This window comes from Rhynchophorus ferrugineus, unplaced genomic scaffold, assembly GCF_030347505.1.
Source record: "Rhynchophorus ferrugineus isolate W39M unplaced genomic scaffold, kcgeb_rfMv2 rfM10, whole genome shotgun sequence".
NCBI lineage: Eukaryota > Metazoa > Arthropoda > Insecta > Coleoptera > Curculionidae > Rhynchophorus > Rhynchophorus ferrugineus.
In genome coordinates this window covers 18,465,460-18,486,834 of record NW_027472589.1, presented here as the reverse complement: position 1 = coordinate 18,486,834, position 21,375 = coordinate 18,465,460, and the positions used below count along the sequence as shown (strand labels likewise).

Below are 21,375 nucleotides of genomic sequence, written 5' to 3'. Positions count from 1 at the left end.
TACGTGTAACAGGTCAATTGAAAAGTCCCCGATCTGACACACAGATGACGCTATTAGGATTAAATCCATATGTTTTTTAGTTAGCCATAACCCTCAAAAGATGCGTGTATAAATTTGACAGCTGTCGGATCATTAGTTTGTGAACTATAACATTTTTAGTGAAGCAACTTTTGTTATTGTGAAAAAATGGATAAAAAGGAATTTCGCGTGTTGATAAAATATTGCGTTTTGAAGGGAAAAAATAGAGTTAAAGCAAAAACTTGGCTTGATGCCGAGCTTCCGGACACTGCCCCAGGAAAATCAACCGTCAAGAATTGGTATGCTAAGTTTACACGTGGTGAAATGAGCACTGAAGACGGTGAACGCAGTGGACGTCCGAAAGAGGTTGTTATGGAAACATTAAAAATCATCAAAATGATTTCGAATGACCGTAAATTGAAATTGAATTAAATAGCAGACACTCTAAAGATATCAACTGAACGTGTATATTATATCATTCACGAATAGTTGGGTGTGAGAAAGCTCTGTGCAAAGTGAGTGCCGCGCGAGCTCACTTTTGACCAAAAACAACGACGAGTTGATGATTCGGAGCAGTATCTGATGATGAGCAAGCGTAATAATCCCGAGTTTTTGCGTCGATATGTGCCAATGAATGAAACATGGCTCCATCATTTCACTCCGATGTCTAATCGACAGTCATCCGAGTGGACTGCATACGATGAACCCGCCCAAAGTGTGGGAAAACACAACAGTCAAAACATATAGAATAATTTTCATTGACTACCTTAAAAAAGGAAGGACCATTAACAGTGACTATTTCATAGCGTTATTGGACCACCTGAAAGACGAAATCGACAAAAAACGACCGCATTTGAAGAAAAAGAAAGTGTTGTTTCACCAAGACAATGCACCGTGTCAAAAATCCACGAATTGGGCTTCGAATTGCTTTCTCACCCACCGTATTCTTCAGATCTGGACCCCAGCAACTATTTCCTGTTCTCAAATCTTAAAAGAATGCTCGCTGGGAAGAAATTTTCGTCGAATGAAGAGGTGATCGACGAAACTGAGGCCTACTTTGAAGCAAAAGACAAATCGTACTACAAAAATGGTATCGAAAAGTTGGAGGGTCACTATAATCAGTGTATCACCCTTGAAATTGCAAAACAATTGAAAAAATTGCCAAAAAAATTTGTTTTATTATGGTAGGCCGGGTACTTTTCAATTGACCAGTTATATAGTAGAATATAAAATACGTGTAGTAGATAGGTTAAATAAATTTATTGTTTAGTGAGTTCCTTATATATTTTTTGAAGTCGGTTCAACTTGTTATTATCAAATATCAAACAAATATATCAAGTTAATATAGAATGTAATGTAATGTAACATATCAAAATTAGTCCCATTACTTTTATTATGAGAGAAATATAATTAATTTAATATGGTATCCATTATAATTTGATGCGTTTTAAATGCACAAAAAGAAGGGAAAATTCTACGTACTATTACTTATTAATTTATATATAAATAGAACATTTATCAGCTAAGATAACAATAAGTGTTTCTTATAATTTGCAACTCTTGAAAAAACATTTTTTTTTATTTGTAACGTAAAGCACTCATCAAATAGAAACATTATCAGTTTTTTTTGTAAAATTGTCAATATATGCGTGAAATACAAAGTCTATAGAGAGATAAGAGACTACAGTATTGAACTATAAAGAATTAAGGTATATAAGCATTTATTCATAACAGATAAATAGAAAACCATTTTTTATTGAGCAGTATGTTCTTGCTTCAAAATCTGGCTCTTTTATGTAGGCGGTTGGTCGGTCGGAATGCGTGGCTGTCGATGCGATTGTTTGTCCGAACACTCACTGCTTTTTTTGGAAGGAATTTGCACCAGAACTAAAAACATTGATTGAAGAAATACTGGTTTGAGAATTGGCAGGATGTTCGGTTAAGGCGAAGGAAGTACGATAGCGTTATGGAAGTGGTACTGTTACAAGGAGGTAGAGAAAAGAAAGAGAGCGAGACATCATCGTGGTGGACTTTTATAGCCGGGAACCGCATGGTACCAATCCACCGGCGTTGCCAAACTTTGAACTTGTTGTAGGTGAACGCGTGCTGGCCTAAAGGGTCGTAGCGGTCGCCACATTTGTAAAAGTTTGGTTATTATTTTTGAGTTTTGGAATTGGACGGCGCAACTGACGGAGAGGCACTTGCCTCTCAGTTTTCATTAATATTTCTTGGTATATATTGATAGTGTCCAAAAAATACTAAAGCATTGGAAAGACTTTAAACTTAGTAATACCGATCAATAGATCAATCAATTAAAACAAAGATTAAACTAACAAAAATAATAATCCAAATGGTTTGAGGATTATAAAGATACGATAAGAGAATAGGATGGGGATAAGAAAATTAAGAATAGTCCATAAGACTCTTATGTTTATGAAACTTCAGTATTCTATTTGTAGATTTCTAACGAGATTTGTACATATGAGGAAATTTCATAACGTTGTAGACGTACAAGAAAACAGCACGCACACAAAGTAAATAGAAAATGTATCTCTATCTGGGGGTACAAAATTTATAGGCATAATTTGTCGATGATAGAAGCAAGCACTATATAGTGTTACGAATTTATATATATTATATGGTGGCAATCATCTTAGCAATCCTTCGATTGCTCCTTGGGGGTGAAGTATTTGTTAATTGTATAATAAACTTGATATTGTGCTGATATGATAATCATTGCCCAAAGAATTACATAAGAAAGTAAATTCCTTTATTTTTAAGTTAAAACCATACTTTTTGAGAGTTAGTTAAACTTATCTACCAGATATTTACATTGATACGCATATTTTATCTTTCGTATTCAATATAATTTCAAAACCAGTGCATAAAATAAAAATTATATTTAAATAAAACAATATAAAACAATGAAAGTCTTAAAAAAATAAAAACGGAGATCATAATGAATGCTTTAACAGTTACACCAAAATAAACGGCAAAATAAATAAATATGCAAAATCTAAGCGTGCGAGATCTTGATGTTGAGTGGTTGGTGTGACAGGTCTGAAAATTAAATGAACCTTAGTAAGCAATTTTCAATAACAATGGCGAAATTAAAAATACACATAAAATATTAAAAAATGGTGATTACCATGATAATTTTACTATCAAGTATTAGAAATATAATGATACTGAAAGTAAATAGTACTAGTTAATTATATGGGTAATTAATTATGCTGACTGATCATAGTACTAATGAACAATATTACCCAAAAAACAAAGGTATCGACAAGCAAAGGTACTGGTAATGATTGATTGATAATAATAAAAATAAAAGGAATAAAATAACTAGGATGAATAACAACAATCTTAGTCCATAATAGTTAATAAAATTGAGGAACAATCATAGCATATAACGTAGAGTAACGATAAATGATAGCAATAATAATCTATGCTAGGATGATGTATGATATGTGCAGACTGTACGAAGAAAAGATACGAATTACTACACTAACAAAAATGGATCTGCAAGGAGCTCAAGAGAAGCAGATCTGAGAGATCTTGGCACTAAAGTTAGTAGGGCTCGCTAGGGTAAATCCAAAATCTTAAATAAATAAATAAGCAACATTATGGTTTTTTGTCGTTTTGACAGGAATTGTTATTTTGGGACTATAAAATAGTACAGTGTTGATTCAAAAGGGTATACAGAAAATAACAAATAATTAAATAAATAAAATTAATGACACAAACAGGGAGGTTAAAAATATGAATAATATACACAACATTTTAAAATGAACACAAATATAAGACTACAAACATAGCCATAACGAAGTAGAGGTTATATCTAGACAACACACGTCAGCACTTAGCATAGGCTAGATTCTATGGAGAATATCGATGTCTCGTAGAAATTCGAGGAGTCTGTCTGCATTTTCTCCTGTTAAGGTATTTCTAAAATTTTGCTGCCCATACTTAGCACTAATCTGGGTCAGCTGTGGACAGTCGTTCAATATGTGGCAGACTGAAATAGGGGCACGGTAACAAAACGTACAGTGAACAATGGGCCTTGAAGTCATACGGTGACTGAGCCAGAAACAACAGTGGCCCAATCTCAGTCGATTCAAAGTTACGGCATGGTGACGAAGGGAAGGAACGCGAAGAGAACGATAAGATATGGACAATTTTCTCTCATTCTTGCTATTGTGCACTCACTTATCTAGCTCCCGCTATGATGAACGTGGAATACACACAAGGGAAGAAGCCAAAGAATAATAAAGCGGATAGAAAATAATAAGTATAATAAATAGAATGAATTCACAATTTGCAGAAACAAGGTTGGGCAACATAAAACACAGTATAAATTACAGAATAAAAAGGTAGTAACTATGAACGTCGGGCATTCCCAAATTAACTCATACGAAGTTATAACGTCCCTTTGGATATGTTTAAAATATTGCAACGACTACTTACCTTCCACGAAAACACATTAGAAATATGGACACATAATAATTGTTTCTCTTGAAGAGTATCTGCAGAGTTGACAAGAACCACAAAAGAAAAGAATAGAAACGGCAGTAAAAAGAAACGGCAGTTCCGCCTAGTTCACTTTAGGTTTTCGCTTAAACCTCTTTAAAACATAAATGACCCAAAATTAAAAACATCTGAAATTTCCAATTACCAAATGGAATCGTAAGTACCATACATATTCCGAAAGATTTTATGATTTCCTTAAATGGTATATGTCTTTGTATTTTAAGAAAAAAAATATCGAGAAATAAAACTTGTTATTACGCCAAGATATGTCACTGATCAAAATACATTTAGTAATAGACAATATATTTGTAATATTGTATAATATGTATAAGAATATACATGCAATATTTTCATTAAATTATATTGTATTGTAATTATGTTATAGCAAGGGTATGCAAGTTATTGTATGTAAAGTGTTATTAAGTATTGATAATAATTTTTAAAATAAAGCATTAAATCAATCATTCAGAACAATTTCTTAATATTATTGCGCCATATAGCGGAACAGATTTGAATCGTGATGTTGAAATTTTAATACCGAAGGACCGACTTTGGAAACTACCCCCTTGTTTTATACCTTATATCCAATATTTACTATATTACTACTAATAAGTGATTGAATAAATATGTCAAATGGACAATTCACATGGTCTCTTAGACTTGGCGTGTATAACCGATGACATAAATTAGTGGCAACTCCTGATCATAATTTTAATCTATTTTTTATGAGTTAAATCCATCCTACGTTCTTTTTCGTTCGCATATTTGAACTTATGCTAAGATTGTTGTGTCGTCTGCTTATGTTGCCACGGTGGCTAATTTTGTTGTAGATAGATCGACTGTGTATCACTACTTAGTATAAAACAAAGTCGCCTTTTCTGTCCCTATATCCCTATGTGCGCTTAAATCTTTAAAACTACGCAACGGATTTTGATGCGGTTTTTTTCAATAGATAGAGTGATTCAAGAGGAAGGTTTATATGTATAATACATGCAGAATATACTAAGGCAACATTGCTAATTTTAGAGGTTTCTAACGTGATGTCGTAAATTAACCTATTTTTTTAGGCTTATTTAGCAATTAGCAAAAACGCTGCCTAACCCTACGAGTTAGATCAAATTAATGTACTACAGTATTGTACACCATAAAAAGGTCTACAAAAAAGTCCGCGATGGTATATGTTTATCTTTTAGGGATAATCCACATTAACCATTTTTATTGTTTACTTTTTACGTGAGAAAATGGCTTATTTACGAAGCTATTTTAAGCAATACGGCATTAATCCTTATCGAATTAAGTACCTTAAATACAGTGTGCAATTAATATAGATCAATATGGTTCCTTACAGCATGTAAATTAAACAAATATTTTCAGAGATATTACAAATTTAAAATTTGCGTTTAAAAATGTTTAATGTAATAAAAATTGTATGAATTTAGATATTCCAAAGATAGCAGGAAATCTTCATAGTAAGTATAGGGGAAGAGGAATTGTTTTACTCCAAATTTAATGCATGCAGGCCAAGGGCAGTAATGAATGAACCAAAAATACTGGATCGATTTTAATCATGTTTTCACTGAGTGACATAGGCATATATATTTTATGCCCGTGCAAAGTCGGAGCGGGCCGCTATGTTTTTATACACAACGTTCATATTTTTTCTGTAGTGTATTTAATGTAGTATCAGCATTGCACCCGTGCGAAGCCGGGGCGGGTCGCTAGTAGAAGATATAGTAGTGGATCCAGTACACTACCTTGCGAAACTCCTGAATATATTGCATGTTATTCGGTGTGTCCATCGCCTTGTTTTACTATAATATGACGATCTGTGAGGTAAGATTTTAGTAGTTCATAATGCGGATGAGGGAGATTTTTTTTAATTTAACCTGCACTCCTGTATGCTATATTTTATCAGCCGCCTGACATATGTCTTATATGTCTACACTATTGCCCTATGGGTGGATTGTTGAACTGCTATGATATGTTAATGCAGCTGAAAAATATCTTTTGGCGTTTAAGTTCATATTTATTTTGTTAAGAAGCCTATGCACTTGTTCAATTGTTCCATGCTTATAGCGAAACCCAATTGATGTTTGAGAAAGAATCTTTCTTTATTCTCTATACAGTTGAGCCTCTTTAAGTACAGTTTTTCAAAATCTTTTAACATTATGGTAATAAACTTATAGGCCGGTAGGAGGTGACATCTTCTGGTGTTTTCCCTGGTTTGAGTATCATTATTACTTGAGCTGCTTTCCAGATGCTAGGAAAATAGGTAGTACATGATATAGCATTGAATATTAATGTTAATAATTGTCTTCCCCTCTCTGATAGTTCCTCTGAATATATTTCCTTTTATTAGATTACCCCCCAGGGGATTGCGAATCGTGGAGTGTTAAACATGATTGATACTCTGCGACCCCAACATGGATGTGTCGACCCCGGAGCCCCAGTCTGCATCGGGGGGCTGTGGTTGCGGGGTATAGACTTTGGTCTATGGTCCGCGGCCATAGTACGGGTGTAATGATCCCGGGGCTCCAGTTTTGTGTAGTTCTTTGATGTCCCTTGCGTGTTTTTTTGTTTTCCCTTTTTCAATATGGAGGTATACCACAGGGAGAATCTGGTTACGGTGCAGGAACTCGGAACTCGTTTGCGCAGCACTTCCGGTGGGTGACCAGACTGGAGTGCAGGTAACAGCTAGTTGCACTGGTTTTAAAAGATCCAGGACAAAGAAAATAGAATTCACAAAATATAACTCCATGTATTTTGATAAATATTTTGTAATCTTAACGATAAACGAATCGCTGATGAGGATTTCGCCATTTGTAATATACAAATGCTTTGTAGCAGCTGTAGGTGAGTTTGAGTCGGTCGGAAAACTGAAGAACGGCGCATTATTGGTTGTAGCTGCATATTACAGAAAATCTTATAGGGTTATTAAAATAAAAAGATTGCATGTATAGACTGTATATGATATAGACATATAAATGTTTGCAAGGGAGTGATTTACAGCAACCACTTGTCAGTCTGCTCTGAAGAAGAAATATTGCAGAATTTGAAAACCCAGAGAGCGGTCTCCGTGAGACGTATCACCACTAGGAAGGATGTTATTATAACGCCCACCAATAGCTTAATACTAACTTTTCGTAAAAGTTGTCTCCCTAAGAGAATTAGAGCCTGTTATCTTAGCCTAAGGGTTAGGCAATACGTGCCTAAACAAAAATTTAGACATATTTCTATGAATTGCACCTTTGAGCCAACCTGCCCATGATGCGGAAAAAGATCACATGACGAAACTACTTTGGTTAAATTGCATGACAGTGACCACTATCCCAAACTCACTAAATTAAAAGATATCACATACCCTACTATTGAATCAACAAGGGTAAATCTGCGCAATATTGATTGGAATAAATACAGGCGACTCATCACACTACCTTTTGATATGGATATAAATTCTATAGTGGAAGAATTTACTAAATCTGTCATCAGAGCCGTCAGACTGTCCGCTTCTGGAATTATACGCAAAAACAGCAAGCCCCCTGTGCCATGGTGGAATATTGACTGTAAGCGAGCCATAGAAAGTAGAAAGCGGGCACAGATTCAGAAATCAACCATCTACCATCTGTTTTATAGAATACTAGAGATTGAAGGCTTTAGCCAGGAAAAAAATGAGGGAGTCAGAAGCTAAAAGCTCGACGGAATTCACCAACAATTTAAATACCCAAACCCCAACTCAGGATATTTGGATGAGCGTTCGCAAACTAAAGCGTTTACCTATATCTAAATCACCAATGATCGTTGAAGGGACACGCTATATAGAAGACCTACTGGAATTAGCAGAACTGTTTGGTAAACAGTATCATATCCTTTTTACAGAACATCACTATGATATAATTATGAAGAACACTCTGAAAACTAGAAACATTTATAATTGCTTGGATGATCCTATAACATACGATGAACTCTCTCAAGTAGTATGTAAAGCTAGAGTGTAAAGGTAAATTCTCCTGATCTAGATGGTATTAGATCAATATATATTAAAAACTTTAGTGAAACTCAAAAGCTATATCTGTTGAACATATACAACATCATGGAACAATGGACTACCTACTATGTGGATGTGTTCAGTATTGATCCCGATACACAAAACAGGTAAACCCAGACATTCGATGGATGGGTACAGACCAATAGAGCTAACCAGCCACCTATGTAAGCTAATGGAGGGCATTGTTAATAATAGACTCTCGTATATCATACAAAAACACAGTCTATTGAGTGAACATCAACTAAGCTTCGTTTCTCCACTTTGGATCACTTAGTGGGTTTTGAAAGCGAGATAGTTGAAGTATTCAATAACAGGCAGCATATTACAGCAGTCTTTTTAGACCTAGAAAAAGCATTTGACTCCATCAAAACATCCAAAATTCGGAGCAAATTACAAGAATGGAAGATAGGTGGTAATACGTATCAATTTGCTTCATCCTTCCTAAGCGATCGAACTTTCGGGGTTAGAGTCAAAGGCAAAATATCGTCATCCTTTTCACAAATAAATGGTGTACCTCAAGGCTTCAGCATAAGCCCAACCTTATTTTTAATTGCGTTTGACTCTATCAGAGAACACATACCTTGGCAAATTAAAGCACGATTTTTCGCTGATGACATTGTCATTTCTCATGCTCATATCATAAAATAAGTCAGAAAATTCTGCAAAAATGCCTCGATACTCTCCCTTCTTGGGCAAAAACAAATGGCCTTCGATTCTGAACTGCTAAATCGAATAGTGTGCACTACTGCAGAATAAGGGAATTCTCCCCGAATGACAGCTCTGTCTATTGATGGAAATGACATAAACAACACACCTCAGCATAAGTTCCTGGGAATTATATTCGACTCACGTCACAGCTGACTTCTACACATCAAACATACAAAAAACAAATGCCTGACTGATATTAGCCTTCTATTTCGACCCCTAGCCAACTTTCACTGGGGTGCTCATAGAACGACTCTTCTGAACATCTACAGAGCACTGACTTTGAGTAAGCTGGACTATGGTTGCCAGTATTTCATTTCTGCGACTCCCTCATATATAAAGAGAATAAATTCAATCCAGAACACAGTATTAAGGATTGCTCTAGAAGCTGTCCTATTGACAATCTACTCTGTGAAGCGGAGATTTCTTCCCTAGACTCTAGACGAGAACTTTTGCTACTAAGGTACGCAAGCTCATTAAAGCTCAAGCCGGTGCTATCTCAGTATGGGCATTTTTTACCTATCAACCGCAGTATCAAAATTAAAGGGGGAACATACAAAGGGTCTGGCTATTGCTTCCGGAAAATCTGCAATCACTTGTCATTAGAAACACCTACCATCTGTAAATTAACGAATAAAATACCTTCCTGGCAGAACGTACCGTAACACCATCAGATTTACACAGACGGATCCAAAAACGATGAATATACAGAAGCTGCATATACATCTACATTGAAAGAAGAAAATTACAAATTGCCCTCTTTGACGGGTGTTTTTACTGCAGAATTGTTGGCCATATATAAGGCTCTTGAATGCGTTCAAGACAATCCAGATATGATCTCGGCGGTAATCATCATTAACTCTATGAGCTCTCTTGAGAGCTTAAAATCGGCACAAGCTCATCATCTACTGACAATCCACATTCGAGAATTAAACACTGCCGCTCGTAACAGCGGCAAGAATATTACCTACATGTGGGTACCATCCCACATGGGAATCGAAGGTAATGAAAGGGCGACCATCTTGTTGGGAAAAGGGAAGAATCACTTTTGGAAGATTATCTGTACTAAAGAAGCACTTTATAAAAAACTGGATCAACTAAATTGAGACTTAATGGATTAATAACAAATTGTGCAAGGTAAATGAAGAATTTTACCAAGGTATCAACTTCTGTAACTTTAGTAGGCGTAAATTGCGTATTTTTTCCGGACTCAGAATAGGTCATTGTTGGCTGACTCACGAGTTTCTACTCAAAGTAGAAAGTCCGCCCATTTGTGATAAATGTAGATCCCCGCTGAACATCAAACACATCCTAGTTGAACGCCAAGGGCACGCTCACCAAAGACAACTCTCTGGCCTGAATGGATCCATGAAACAACTTCTACAATTGAAGAACCTTGAACAACTGATGAACTATTTGGCTGCCATCGAAGTACTCCAAAATATACAATAAAAGACTATGAATACTACAGCTGTTAACTTATTTAAACTGTTCACTCCATACTATTCTCATACTTATGGTAATTAACTATAAGCTCTTTTAGTTATGTTCTTTATATTGTTTGTTCTGTAATATTAAAATGTATATATTGCATAGGTCCTAAATAGCCCTTGAGGCTGATGGGCATCAAAAAATGTTTTATTAATACTACATATTTTGGTCACTATTAGTGCGAAATATAGAACTGCTGGTCATTTTTTACTAAAGAATCGAATTTGGCGAAAAATTACGAAGGTTTTATCGTAAGGCCTGGTTCCACTTCCAGTCTGTTTCTAAAGTCATTCTTAAGGTAAACTAGTATTGAAATTTATAAGTTTAGATTTATAAGTTGTGACAAAAGGCATTAAGAAAGTTATTGCTTGATGAGCAAATTATATGTATTCTTGACGACAAAATCTTGACCAAAAATCTATCGATTGTCTTGTGTCAAATATATTCTTGAGTGTTGTGTCAATTAAGTGTTATTATTTAATTAAAGAGTAGACATCTGAATCTGAAAAATTAGTTTCGTAATCTAACTTGAATGTAAAGGTTTCTTATTTAAACTTTACTGTCTTTTGCAGGGATATATTCTTAAGGAAAAGATTCCTCGCCGGTCCTAATAAATTTTCTATAATTTCAATTAAAATGTCTTGTGGCAATGTAATCACATTGTACTCTTTTTGTTGTTTGTTTTTAAATTACTAAATTCTTTGAAACTCCCTTTTTCCGCATGTTGTATCCACACATTAAGCTTTTTTATTGCAACCTTTACCCTGTCTTGCACTTATTGTTATCTTGCAGTGTCATGTTTAGATTTAAAATTTCAAAAATATCAGATATGTAAGACATTTTTTTCAGTCAGTTAACATTATAAAATCTGTCCTTGAATTCAAATATTTCCTCGCTGTCTATTGGGGATGTTGTTCTAAAAAAAATAACTTCTATAATTCAATAGGTATTCTTAAAACATTGTCTCTTGAGAACCATCGCACCTCACAGTGTAAAGTAAGATATTCGTGATCATTTCCCATTTATTTACACAAAACAAAAACTCTCCCTAAATAGTATATCTCAAAATGGTATCGTACACAACATATTAGATTGGCATTATGTCTGTAGTTTCATCGATTTGCACGGCAAAATAATGACATGATTTCACATGGCTTACAAGTATTTTTTCAATGTCATTTACTTTTTCCACAATTCTACATTTTACCGTGTTATTCGATAAGGCTGACTTACTTGGCCTTATTAAATTTGTTTTGTTCGCAATTTAACTTTTTATTATTTTTGTATTGCTTGGGCATCGTCTTCAAACTGATTACTTAGTAGTAATCAAAAATAATATTGTAAATAGATGAAAAGGTTTAGGTAGGTATTAAGCTAAATGGTGTGTATGTAGTAGAATATAAAATACGTGTAGTAGATAGGTTAAATAAGGTTTCCATAAACGACTATTATGCATTTATTTTGAAAAGTTTTTTTGTGTTAAAAATCTAGACCAAGCAAAGGTGTAGCCCGAGTGAAGAAAAATAGGAATAAAAAACAATGATTGAAAATAAGTAGCTTCAGGCCCTGGCGTCCGCTACCAAGTATACAAGATGTGACAAATGTTATAACCAAATTAGAATAACAATAAAAAGTCGTTGCCTCCACCGGGAATCGAACTCGCGACCTCCACGTATGAGCTCAACGCTCTAACCACTACACCATAGAGGCAGTTGCCCGCAATATTTCTACGGCTTCCCGTATAATATTGTTAATGCTTAAAAGGTAAACTGAACAGTTTATGCACCGAAAGGCTTTGGTAAGTAAACCCTTAATAAAAGCTCCTCAAAAACCCTTGAAGGGTATAGCGGTCCGGTCCGTACTTTCATCATCAGCTTAACTAACTAACTTCAAAGTATATAATTAGTTGTTTGTATGTCCCCATAGTATTTAAAGAAATATCGTCCAACTCCTCACCGTTGAGGAGTTATGTCTTCCGTCACATCAGCTCAGCAATAACATTATACACAAATATCTGATTATTTTAAGAAAATATGTGAAAACGTTGTACGTGTCTTTGAAATTTGAGGATTTCCCTCGTTTATCCCGGATTACACCATCATAACCTGACTTGGTGTCAACAGAACCTCCTCGGCTATGGACTCTTTCGAATAAAAAAAGAATTTTTAAAATCGGTCTACAATTGACGGAGAAGATTTTCAAAATTCTTTTTTTATTCGAAAGAGTGCATTCTTTGTACATAATTAAATCTTCTACAAATGTTTTATCAACGAACTGACAAAAATCCTACGGGTGGTAAAAAAACACATATTTTAGTCTCAATTGGTGTATATTTAACCTACATAAATAGAGATCATTCATCTAATAACCATATAAACTCAACGACATATAAATTCTTTATGATAAACTAAAAGATTACTCATCAACTACATGTGCGACCACACATAATGTTTGAACGGCATCTCCACTCTGTTGTACTTGTTTTTGCGTTTCGACTAACCGCAGAAACGGAGAAAGAAATATTGACTCTGTTCTCTGGTTCCCTCGATCACATCTCGCTAGACGATTTACATAGAATCAAAGCTTACGCAAGAAATCAAAATGGGTTCCTGCCGGTCGGTACACACGATATACCTAACGATAAAGCCCATCAATTAAACAAAAACGTATCGCCTATCGTATCTTGATAAGCACATCTACAGTTGGTAGACTCACGAAAAATATGACTTCGAATATTTCTAAAATGGATACAAATATTCATTTTTCTCTCTTCTTCGTTTTATAAAAGTCCGATGGTGTCGAAACGTATATAAATGTATTATAAAAACTTATCAGTCACCTAAATTTTCTATTATTATCAAATTCTTATAATAAAGATATAATATATACTCTATACAGGCTGATCACAATTTAAGGGTTCTATTATTTGTTTTACTTTGGCGTTTACTTTGGATTAGTCCTGCTAGAATTGCTGCAGCGTTAGGGTCTATATTAACTAGGTTTACTTCTATATAGCATAATGATCGTTTCACTAATATTAATGGTCGTTTTCATTAACTAATACTCAAAAAATACCGAAGATTTTTGACTAAACGTATGACATAATTATCTTGGTGGGCCACATAGGAAAGTAACCTCTACAAACAGTCACCCAACCCATATGCACAACATTATCAACTGGCAAGACAACATACTGGCAACACCCATTCAAATAAACTCAAAATCAGATTTAATCAACTTCTTCTTGTTACAAAATGTATCTATAAATGATATTGATTCTTCTTACTATGAGTGATAGTATTCGAGCACCTGTATCCGGTATTAAATTATAGCGTCACTATGTAGATAGTTAGACTGTAACACAGAGCAATTTGTTACCAATATTCAACAATCTTCTAGGTGTAATCCTCTAGTATTACCTCCAAAAGACATCTAATCCTAAAGGAATTAAGCACTTATTCCCACGAGATGAAACTAGTCCAAAAAAATGCCACACTGCAACTCAAACGGGTTACCTAAAGTGTTAATATTAACTATATTCGCAACTACTTAGGTAAGCTGTCAAACGATACTAAACCTGACCAGTCGTTTTGGAAGGCAATACGTTCGTTCTAGAAGTTATGCTGAACGCTTCTAAATTACTTCCAACCAAATGAGCATTTTTAATTGACAGAAAGTTACCATAAAAGATACAGACATTAGACTCACTACTCCAAAATAAAATGCAACAAAAACTTCTAGGAAGTTTTATGGATTTGGTTGAATATAGGAGGAATATTAAAGAGGTCCCGGGTAAAACAATCGTAAAACCTACACCCTTACTTAGTACCTCTTTTGAATTAAAATTTGTACCTAGGATATGAAAAATAGCGGGAATGGTATTGATACACTCGAAAAATCGACAAATGAGATGAATGATTGCATCCAATCATTTTATTGCTGGTAATTTCCAAAGTATAGGACTGAATCAAAATGAATAAGATTTGAAATTTTTGAAGGTTGAAAAGCACGAACGAGGTTGAACGATTGAAATAGAGATTGTTATAAGTTGTTGACCATAACAAATAATTGAAATGATATAAGTCATAAAAAATGTGTATATTAAGTGATGAAGCCGTTCATTAACCAGAACACTAACTAAGAACTATTACTAAGAAAACTGGATGGCCATATATAATCCTGAATTACTGAATATTTACTGAATGCGCCAATAAAAAAATTAAACGGTACTTGGGCAAAATTATTATTTATACAAAAGCTAGTAGATATGCTGACCACTTCGAAATGACTACACTCGAGTGAGAATTCATTCATTAATTGGCAGAAACGAATCATAAAAGATACAGATATTAGACCAACTACTCAAAGTTACTTATTACCATTATTTTTACAGGAGAAAGTGCAACAGATATAAAAGAGAAAATCAACTCTAGAAAGTTTCATTGATTTGGTTTTAGTACAGGAAGAATCATAAAGCTCGATTAAACCTTCTTTTGAATTAAAATGTGCAGCTACGATATGGAAAATAGTGGGAATGATAATAATACTTATACTTGAAAAACCGCGAAATGAAGTCTTATTTTGCATTCAATCAACTAATTGTTACTAAACTCTAAAGTTTACTAACAATTAGTCGACTGAATGATGTACTCCTGAATTAGAAGTAATAAAAGTTTGCACTGTTGAAGAATGAAAACCATAAATAAAATCGAACGATAATCGATATTTACAATCCATCATTGCTCCAAGGTCTTTGCCATATCGAATAATGAAAATAATAAAGGCAAAAGCGACCAGTAGGTACATACCGTACAGTACAATACAAGCAACATCAATACTACACGAACAGAAAATATTTTTCAAAAGGAACAAAGAAAAAACTTTTTTCCACCAAAAAAAAAGGGAAAAAGTTCGTGGCGATTTTTCCGATGACTCCTATCAAATCCAAAATAATGAAATACAAATCGCAGCGATATCGATAAACGCTCATTGAAAAAGTCACACTTCGAGCGTTATTCTAACTGTTAAATGACCAAAACTGTTAATTTGGTTGTAAAGTTATAAAATAAAGAAAAACACTGAAAAATTATAGTACATTTTTCAATAATATTAGACTAAAATACCAAGAGAAAATTAGACCTGATTGAACCGTTATAGTGGCTATAACTATAAAACTCAACAATACACGAGACCTTTAAATATCTGAGTATTTATAAGAATCTCTAATGAACGCGTTCCATCCGCCTGAGAAGGTCTTGCTGGAAGAGTGTTCCCCGCCCCGAAAATCTAAACGAATCGGGATGCAGAAAAGCGTTTCTTGAACCAGCTTTCTCAGCCATCAACAAAAACTCGAACATCATGGCCACGTTGACTGACTATCACTGATTCGGATTTATGTACAACTATCTCAATAGAATTATCTTTAAAAAGCTTGTTAAAATATGTTAATTCAGTCTTTCAACCACAAAATATTCTGATCAAGTTCCTCAACGATGACATCAAAGCTCTACTGGAAAGATAACAAAACACTGCTAACAAAATAATTTGCCATAAACTTAACATTTTTTTGTTTTGTTTTGGATTATTAATTTCAATGAAACTCGCCTATACATTGCTGACTTTTTTCGTGTGGAACATTGAACTTTATTATCAATATCTGATACGAAGCACCGCTAACAAAAGAGTTTACTATAAACGCCACAAACTTTTTTCCAAATACTTAATATTTGAAATAATTTTTTTAATAATATTATTATTGTTATGTCACAGAATAGTGTGAATTTTGTTTTGAATTAAATTTTCAAAAGTCGCCCCCATTCACTGCTGACTTTTTTATATGGAACACTGAACTGTATTACCAATATTTGAAACGATCCTTATGCTGATACATAAGTGATGGAAAAACTATTTCTCGGGATAATAATAACGTCGACATTCTTCAGTATGTTGAACACATAATTTGTGCGATTAAAATATGTTTAAGCCTTCACCTGCCCCCGCTACCTGACGTATCCTCTTCCGAGGGGATCTGGTTTATCTCCTTGCGGCAGTTGTCGCGGTGGGGAGGGGGTTCTGGGGGGTTGTACGTTACACAAAAATATAACTTAATGTGAACCTAGTCACTCTTTTCTGTACCAGTACAAAAAGCAGTCGTCAGGAGCTCTTCGACACGCACTCCTCCAGCTCGTTCTTTGGACCCAGCTCCTCGAACGGCGCGATTTCGGCCTTCTTCCACCGGTCCCGGATCTCTTCGACCTTCTCGAACACCCGCAGAAAGTTCAAGCCGGCCAGCGAGAGGATATCCTTCTCCGACCAGTCGGGATCGGAGAGCAGCTCGGCCAACAAGTGGGGATACTTGGAAACGTCCTCCAGGCCCGATGGTGTCACGTTGATACCATCGTATCCTGCTCCTATACCTAAAAAAAAATAACATTGTTATTATTTTATTTATGATGATTATATAATCATTGAACATTGAGTTCAGTGATGGTGCTTTGATAATGGATCACTTAACCTAGTTAATGAGCCCTAATCATTCTAAATTATTTTCAAAATCGACATAATGGTTGTAGATAATTATAATGAGTTTGGGAATGAGTCCATTTTTAGTTTTTTTTTAAATATTGTAATCATAAAATCAAAAAATACTCAATCACCAATAATTATATATCAAAATATAAGTTATAAAATGGGAAAAAGTTTTAAACAAAAAAACTATAAGTTTACTTCAAAATGCTAGAGACGACTTGTTAACACAAAGCCAGTGTACACCTTTTACTATCGACTGTTTCAGTCGCTATTTTTAGTTCGACTGATTTTACTATTTTTTACTTGTGACTGTTTCAGTCGACTGTTTTCAGCAGATATTTTCGGTCCTACTGATTTTAGTACTATTTTCTATCGACTGTTTCAGTCGTGTACTTTTAGTTTCGGTTCTACAAGTTTCAATATATATATATATATATATATATATATATATATATATATATATATATATATATATATATATATATATATATATATATATATATATATATATATTATATATACTTTCCAATTGATTCAATTTCTGGAACCTTTCGAATCTAAATTTTGTCGTCAAGATTTTAGGAATTTTTTTTAATATTTTTAATATATATATATATATATATATATATATATATATATATATATATATATATATATATATATATATAGAGTTTTTTGATTTTTATAGTTATTTGATATTAATATAGCAGCATTTTGGAACGATATTTTTCAAGATTGTTAATGTAATAGGGTAAAAAGATTAAAGTTATGAATGATAAATAATATAATAATTTTGACTGTTTTTATGGCAATAATAGGTATTTTTTTTAAATTCACTTTTCGGTTTCGATTTAACTCTCTCGATTTTTGTTCAAGTCCTTTGATTATCAGGACTTCTTTTCTAAAATCTTAAAGACAAAATTTAGATTCGAAAGGTTCCAGAAATTGAATCAATTGGAAAGTAGTTGAAGTTTTTACAGTAACAGTTAAATTTCGTAACAAATATTAACCGTAAATAGGTGATAAACTATATTCAATATACATACTAAATAATTCTAATAAATACATTTTCTGATAGGACAACTTTTTTTTTTAAATATTCAACAATTTATTTTCTTGGCCACTAAAAAATACAAGAAAATAGTGATGATCGCGACACTTTTTTGTTAAGATTTATTTTATCAGCAGGTAAGGCAGAAGTATTTGTTTTACAATCTATTTTTTTATTTTATAACTTTTCAGTACAATGACGTATTCAGCTAAATGTTCGATGATTTGAGAATAATTTGAATGAAAATTGTCAACTTCTGCAATCCTCCATTTAAAGAGTATTTGGTATTACAAATAATGAGAAGAATGAAGAATAATGAGTAAGAATAATAAATAATATACAAAAGAGCTATATTCCATTCTATCTTCAAAAATATAAACACATCACTACAACTCGAAATTCTAGACACAAATACTAAAGAAGAATATATTAAATCTGAAGACATTTAGATAAAAATTTAACTAGAATGAAAGAAATAATTATACCAGGTACTTCAACAACTTTACAAATTAAGCAGCACTTGAAAATGTCACTTTCCAAGTGCAGAGCTTAGAAAATATCAAGTAACATCATAAAATCATATTACTTGATTTATTTCAGTTACATTTAAAATATTCTGCTATACCTGCAACATCAATAAACTTGGAATAAGCTTTTTCAAAACCTGGCCAAATTATTAACATGCCATGAAATCTCATCACGGGAAAAACCTGAACATTTATGTTAAATTTTTGAATATCGTTTAAAAAATAATTTTTTCAATAATAATTAAAGCATCTATTTTATTTGAAAAAGCTTTACTAGTTAATGTGCTATCATTGTTATATTATATCATTATTATATCATGTATTAGTTTAGTTTTTCTATGATATGATGAGTTGTATGTTTATTTTTTTAAGTATTTATGGTTATCGTACATCTTTAGTTTTTAGGGTTTGTTTAAGTTTCATTGTACTGTCTATATTTATTACAGTATATTATTTAAAAATAACAATTTACATATTAAAATACGATAAAACATTTTAGGGGTTATTATTCCATTCCCTTATACAGAACAATGAAATATAAAAGTAATTCTGCTTCCTTTAAAATGAATTTATTTATTGTATGTTAATAGTATTCAGTCATTATTTTTTTCCTTTTCTTTTTTAAAGTTAGTACGTGAAGGAATACATATACATCTCCGTCTTGGTTATAATACCGTTGGAAAATATAAGCACATTGTAACTGTTTCAAGAAGTTATCTCCATCATTTCCTCTCTCATAATTTATATAGGAAAGAATCATAATCATACATCTTCGTTTAACATCACCAACGGAACAAGCAGTAAATCCGTGGATTTTCGTAGTTTTTTCATCGCTAGTAATTTGATTGTTTTCCAACTATATATTCCAACTCTTTCGACTGTTTTCAGTCGATAGTTCCCAACGCTACTTAAAATAGATTGCGGCCGAAACTAACATAAAATAATACCCCCATCCCAAAGAAATGACCACAGGGATGTACGTGGTTGTTATTTCGTCTGGACAGTTTCTAGTTATAAGAATTGTTTGTAAATATCGATTGTAACTTCGTTCGCCAGTTTGTCTCTAAATAGCTTCGAAATAACACTTGTTCTACCTAAATTTCTACCATATTCCTCTATGGGATCGTTTTCCAAGTTTTGGTGATTACAAATTAAAATATTTGACGATTAAGAAACCAATCTACTGTAAACCGCATTTGATGGCCGTTCACTCTAAATTACAAGCTCCTATCCAAACTCCAATAGACTATGTTACAGGTGGTTTTACACCTTAAACTGTGACCCATGTACTGACAATCTACGGATTAGGGGTATTTTTAAAGCTTGAACGTTTCTTACTTGAAATAATTTATGGCTAGGGATATTTGAGCAACTTCAGTCCACTTTTTGTGACCTTGTAACTTTGTGACAAGGAAACGAAACAAATATGGAAACATAGCGATGAAAGAAGCCAGTACTAAATACAAAAAACTAAATATGCTTCCCAATGAAAATTAAAAGCATTACTTGGATAAAAAATTGTTAATTTGTATTAGGCTCCAGGGGATACCAACACATTCAAATAAATATAAATATAATAAAACAGTTCTATACTACAAACCATTGTGGCTGTAAAATTAACTCTAGTTTAAGCCCTTCAATAATAAATGCATTAGGTCGTTGTTACAACCCTGTTATTGATGATTGCTGATGCTAAAAGATTCTGCTCTAACACTCGAAAGCAAACAATGATTATGACGCAATTCCTAATGGTAATTTTAATAGCAAGTCTTTCACTAAAATTTACACCGAAAAATAATATATGTTTAAAAGAAAGTAAATTGAGAGATTGGAAGACGACGGACGACGTTTATAACATACGTGCCTCCGCAGATACTTTTGGAACGGACGAACATGTACCTTCAACTTCATGCTAATAAAAACCAGACAGCATAACACCAAAAAGACAAAGTACTGCCATGTATAGAGGTAATATTGCATGTAAAAATCATCACATATATTTTTATGATTTTGCTATTATGTTTTAATGTTAATAAATGTTATTTAACGGTACGAGAAATCTATAGTGTATTGAAAGATTTTTTCAACATACTATTCAACATGTAAATTCGTTTTAGAATTAGACAATATTTTCCTTCTCATTTTATTCTAGCTAAAAAGAGACATAATGCGTCCTGATAAGTTCGAAAGTGAAACCGAACTAACTTGTCAGGTACCCAAACGTACGTAACCAAAATCGTTCAAAATATTATAGTTATGACTATAAACCGGCAAACGTTGTTTTAACGATTTTGTTTTAATACGTTTCAAATCGCCGCGGTTTTTATTGAAAATGTTTTTAACGTGTCGCAGATGCACTGAATATTAATATGGGCACGGTCACTAAAATGTCTCAAGAAATAAAAAATAATATAACCTTATATTCCCCAAAAAAAAAACGTCTTTATGTGGAACAGGTGACGAATAAAGATGTGTTTCAT

The 21,375-nt window shown here is 33.3% G+C and overlaps 1 protein-coding gene across 2 annotated transcripts in view; it reads right to left on the bottom strand.

Annotated features, from left to right (window-relative positions):
* Positions 1-13,110: 13,110 nt before the first annotated feature.
* LOC143203809 (dipeptidase 1) overlaps positions 13,111-21,375 on the bottom strand; it is an 81,330-nt gene continuing 73,065 nt past the window's right edge. For both annotated transcript variants that reach the window (XM_076416098.1, XM_076416099.1), the window contains exon 8: positions 13,111-17,205. In XM_076416098.1, the coding sequence (XP_076272213.1) occupies positions 16,943-17,205 (263 nt within the window). In that variant the 3' untranslated portion in view covers positions 13,111-16,942. The remainder of the gene's footprint in view (positions 17,206-21,375) is intronic.